Source organism: Arachis ipaensis, chromosome B07 (assembly GCF_000816755.2).
Source record: "Arachis ipaensis cultivar K30076 chromosome B07, Araip1.1, whole genome shotgun sequence".
NCBI lineage: Eukaryota > Viridiplantae > Streptophyta > Magnoliopsida > Fabales > Fabaceae > Arachis > Arachis ipaensis.
In genome coordinates, this window is record NC_029791.2 from 6,737,291 (window position 1) to 6,742,207 (window position 4,917).

At 35.7% G+C, this 4,917-nt stretch overlaps 2 protein-coding genes across 3 annotated transcripts in view; one reads left to right on the plus strand and one right to left on the minus strand.

The window, feature by feature from the left end:
• Positions 717-2,102, plus strand: LOC107608931 (1-aminocyclopropane-1-carboxylate oxidase-like). The gene is made up of 3 exons (XM_016310718.2): positions 717-914; positions 992-1,525; positions 1,640-2,102. Exons 1-3 carry the CDS (start codon positions 810-812, stop codon positions 1,907-1,909), a joined length of 909 nt encoding a protein of 302 aa, XP_016166204.1. The 5' UTR covers positions 717-809; the 3' UTR covers positions 1,910-2,102.
• Positions 2,325-4,917, minus strand: part of LOC107608929 — an 89,764-nt gene continuing 87,171 nt past the window's right edge. For both annotated transcript variants that reach the window (XM_021107180.1, XM_016310716.2), the window contains exons 6-7: positions 3,193-3,800; positions 2,325-3,068 (exon numbers count right to left, since the gene is read on the minus strand). In XM_021107180.1, the coding sequence (XP_020962839.1) occupies positions 2,463-3,068; positions 3,193-3,800 (1,214 nt within the window). In that variant the 3' untranslated portion in view covers positions 2,325-2,462. The remainder of the gene's footprint in view (positions 3,069-3,192; positions 3,801-4,917) is intronic.

Sequence of the window (4,917 nt, forward strand, 5' to 3'; positions counted from 1 at the left end):
GCTAAATTTACTTTAAAAAATTCGTGTATGACCTTAATTTGAGTAAGATTTTTTCTCATTTTGTTGCATTCATTTATTTGTTATTAAGTTATTTTTATATAGGCTATTTTTATTTTTTATTTTTTGAATCACTTACTAGTTACTACAATATTTTTTTTTAACTTACTACAAATATGTTAAAGCTGGGTTTATTATAATAACAATATCTAATACAATAATATTGTAAGAGACACAGAAAAGATTCTAATTAAAATTTTTATTTTCTTTTAAATCCGCCCTTTTTATCTTTTGTAAATAGGAAAAAGAAGTTTTACAATATCATAATAATGAGTTTGGGAGGCTCTAACAAAGGAGAACTCCATATAACTTATGTTTATGTCCGCTTCTAAGATAAACTACTTAATTGCATATAGAAGCTATATGTCAAATCAAGCAAGCTTAAGTAATTATTATTTAGGAGAAAATGCTTGGTAGGTTTGGGTAATAAACTAATAATTATAAGGGTTATTAACTAGCCTTAGCCACCAAATATGAGTCCAAAATTGTAGTAGACAATTCAATGACGCAAATTGACCCTTGACTTATATACATACGTGGAACCATGCATATATTATCATATTTATTTCATGTCATGTCATGCCCATTATTTAATAGCTCTTATAATTTTCTAAAAGTGCTTTCCATCTACAATCATTGGAAATTCCTATAAATAGTAGTGTAACATGCACCTAACTTCTCATCAATCTCCATACTCAAAACATATTCATTAACAAAACACACAAAGTGATACAAAAGAGAAAGAGAAAGAGATGGAGAACTTCCCAGTGATTAGCTTAGAGAATGTCAATGGTAGCGAGAGGAAGGCTATTCTTGATCAAATTGAAGATGCTTGTAAGAACTGGGGATTCTTTGAGGTAAGTACATTCATTTAATTTATATATTTCATGATCTTATAGTATAACACATTAATTGGTGTTTTGTATATATATAGTTGGTGAATCATGGAATAGAAGAGGAGTTATTGGACAGAGTGGAGAGGGTAAACAAAGAGCATTATAGAAAATGCATGGAGCAGAGGTTCAAGGAGTTTGCGGCAAACAAGGCCTTATTGGATTGGGAGAGCACCTTCTTCTTGCGCCATCTTCCGGAATCTAACGTCTCTGAGGTCCCTGATCTCAGTGATGAGTACAAAGATGTAATGAAAGAGTTTGCAGTAAAGCTGGAGATTCTTGCAGAGCAGCTGCTTGATCTTTTGTGTGACAATCTTGGATTGGAGAAGGGCTATGTCAAAAACGCTTTTTCTGGATCAAGGGGTCCTTCTTTTGGGACTAAGGTTGCTAACTATCCTCCATGCCCCAACCCTGACCTTGTTAAGGGTCTCCGGGCCCACACCGATGCCGGCGGCATCATCCTTCTTTTGCAGGATGACAAGGTCAGCGGCCTCCAGCTTCTCAAGGATGGAAAATGGGTGGATGTTCCGCCCATGCGCCACTCCATTGTTGTTAATCTTGGTGACCAAATTGAGGTATGTCAATTCTCTTATTACTAATCATTCACAAATCAATTACTTATATCAATTAAGGTGATTGTTCTTGTAATAACCTTATCCAACATTAAAAATTATGGTGAAATTACATAGGTGATCACAAATGGAAAATACAAGAGTGTGGAGCACCGTGTGATAGCACAAACAAATGGAACAAGGATGTCCATAGCATCATTCTACAACCCTGGAAGTGATGCTGTGATATACCCTGCACCATCATTGTTGGAACAAAAGATAGAAGAAGGAGGAAACAAAGAATACCCGAAGTTTGTGTTTGAGGACTACATGAAGCTCTATGCTGCACTCAAATTCCAAGCTAAGGAGCCAAGATTCCAAGCCATGTTGAAGGTTGCAGAAGCTTAATTAATTGCAGCTGTGTTCTAAACTTGTAATAACTTTTAAGAAGAAAATAAATTCTTGTGGAAAAGAGTAGTTGAGAATGTTTATTTTCTGTTTCCTATACAAGTTCTTACTACAGTAGGGTGATTAGCCTACACATATACTAGCCACTTTAGAGGATCTGTATTTCAGAAATGTATTAAAAGTATTTGTTGCTACTCCACTTTGAGTCCACCTTCACCTCCTAGTAATAGGCTTGATGTATGTCAGAATAATCGACTTGTAAAAGTAGAAACCGAGAACTAAAAAACATGGTAAAATCAACAATAATATATATAAGATAAACACAAAATATATAGGTGTTCGTGTATGAAATATTCTTACATATATCTTACATGGAGGAACTTCAATGCTTAAACGAAAAATAATTTATTAGCACAACCAACACCAGACCAACATGACAAATTGACATGCACGAGCATGTGCTACCACACGGGAAAAAAAAAAAAAGAAAAAAAGAAAGAAAGAAAATTAAACGCTATTGTAGAGGAGTGATAAATAAATCACAGAAACATGGTCAGAGAATTTCACCTACATCACTTGCCGTTGGAACAGTAGTAAGAATAGCTCTGAGAAGATCAAAGTAGAGTGGAAACTGAGCCAAGGCATAGAAAGCGACAGGTATGGAAGTGGCAGCGTATAAAGGGAACAAGATTGACTTGTATTTGTGGTTAACAAGAAAGAAATGACCAGAGCAGAAGGACACAAACATGGTTATGATGGAAACAAACAGAGAACTCAGGCCTGCAAGGAGTTTCAGTGGCAAACTCCTTCGAAAATCTTTGGCCACCTTCCTTGAGGTGAGGATGGAAAGGAACATTATGAGTCCGGTGACGGAGAAACATAGTCCAACAAGAGAAGCCAGGGCGAATACCTCAAATGCAGGTTGTCCCTCTAGTGGTGGCTCGCCATTATCGTAGCCACCGGGGACATTTCCAGCTGTGGCAAAGGAAACACCGGCGACGAGAGCCGCCACCACAGAGCAAGATTCCGATGTATCCTTCAGCCACTGGCTAGCCTCTTGGATGAGCTCCTGGTGTGATGTGTTGAAGATTTGTCCTGCCGTTTTTGAATCCTTGTTGCTTCTGAAGTGGCAATGCCGTGGCACAATTTTTTTCATATACTGCAACAAACATGCTAATATTAATGAAAACTCAGGTGCAGTCAACTTCACGTGATGTTGATAGTTGAGAGCAGTTAAATGATTTGACTGATTTTGACTAAATTGAAATAAGTTATATACATACCTGGTACCACTTGATATCCCACATCATTTGCAAAGCAGAGCCAGCTATTTGCCAAGATTTGTCTCCTTTTAAACCATGAGCAGCCAAGTGCAACAATGTGTTGTCATCATCATCCACTCCAATAACTAAGTTGTCCCAAACTTCTGCTTCTGATTTCTTTTTGAGTTCCAGAACAACTTGGGGTTGCCTATTTTTGACCGCCACAAGCAACACATTTTGATTCTTTGAGTTGGTGGTATGGATAACACTAGGTATTTTTTGTTGAATCATGGTCACCATTTCAATAATACCATGCTTCGCTGCTAATAAATATGGTGTCTCCTTTTTACTATCATCATCACTTGCATCTTCTGTACTGTGATCTGCAACCGCAATTGCGGCTGCAATATTGCTTTTACAGTCTGCTCTACCGCAGCCACATTTCATCAATAATTGTGGCCTCATTGGTTTCATTCTTTCACAATCTTCTGTATTCTTCACATTAGAGATAACACAATCACAACATTTTAAAACCAAGTCGCCAGATTTAGTTCCCTCCTTTGAGTCATTTTGATCAGTTGGAGCCCCTCCTCTTGTATCACTCGGATTTTCTGGTTTTGGCGAATTCTCTGGATGTAACAAATTTTATCAATGGTTTCTTACTCATCACTACTTCAAATATGTCACATATAGTAAACTATTCGATCCTTGGATGTACTTATAAAATATCCATTTATTAGGGTACTTTGCTTCGGTGAGGAGTGAGGTTTTGATAAAGAAGGAAGATTGCTTCTTTTAGTAAAGAAAAAGTCTAAAAAAAATTGGGTGACGTTACATAACCAAATTATTTTAGTAATTCGAATTCAATTAAGTTCGTCTAATAATTTATTTACACAATAAAAACTTGTTGAAAAAGAAGAAAGAAATACATGACAAGAAGAAAAAAAAAATCTTAGTTAAATTTTGTTGAATTTAAAAAATTAATATTAAAACGATGATTAAATATTATTAAAATGTTAATTAAATATTTATTAAATTATTATAAATTATTTATTTAATAAATTTTATTTAGTGTACAGAAAAATAATTTAAGTTTCATATTGGCTCAATAAACAAATGAGTAAGTCCATGTCCATCAATTCAAGATCCAAAATTTAGTAGCTTAACTTTAAAATAAGAAAGAAAAGACAAGTCTAATCACAAGCCCATGAACCAAGTATAATGAATTAAAGAAAGGAACCTAAGTGACCACAAGCTTCGTACAGTTCTCTCACTCTTGGTAACTGAAACTTCAAATTTAATTCAATTAAGTTCCTTGAAACTTCCACCGAAAGCTATCACTTCTCTCTTCTCTCTTGTTTCGGCCACGTCACTCACTCTTCCAAAAAAGAAAGAAAGAAAAGAGAATGTACGGAGGTTACGGAGCTTTAAAAGGAAAAAGATTGTTACCAAATCAAAAGCAAAGAAAAGGGGCTACAACTAAGTAGTTAGTCTCTCTCGGTCAAAGCACAACAAAAGTTTATTTTCTCATTTGTGCTACGACGAGGAACCAAGAAGAAAGCTTCAAGGTCTCAAGCATGGAAGAACCAACCATGAAAAACGTGAAGCCATCTTGGGTCAGAAGCTCATCAACGATCAAAATCAAAACTTAGAGCCAAAGTCAAGTTCAATGGTCAAGATTATAGAAGCTTGAAGAAAAATGATGAGAGAGAAGAAGTGAGCTCTCTCTCTCTCTCTCTCTCTCTC

What these genes read in the sequence shown, in the direction of transcription:
- LOC107608931 (XM_016310718.2), top strand. Translation starts at nt 810, where the DNA reads ATGGAGAACTTCCCAGTGATTAGCTTAGAGAATGTCAATGGTAGCGAG. An exon ending in AGAACTGGGGATTCTTTGAG is followed by an intron (nt 915 to 991) that starts GTAAGTACATTC and finishes GTATATATATAG; the next exon opens with TTGGTGAATCATGGAATAGA. An exon ending in ATCTTGGTGACCAAATTGAG is followed by an intron (nt 1,526 to 1,639) that starts GTATGTCAATTC and finishes GAAATTACATAG; the next exon opens with GTGATCACAAATGGAAAATA.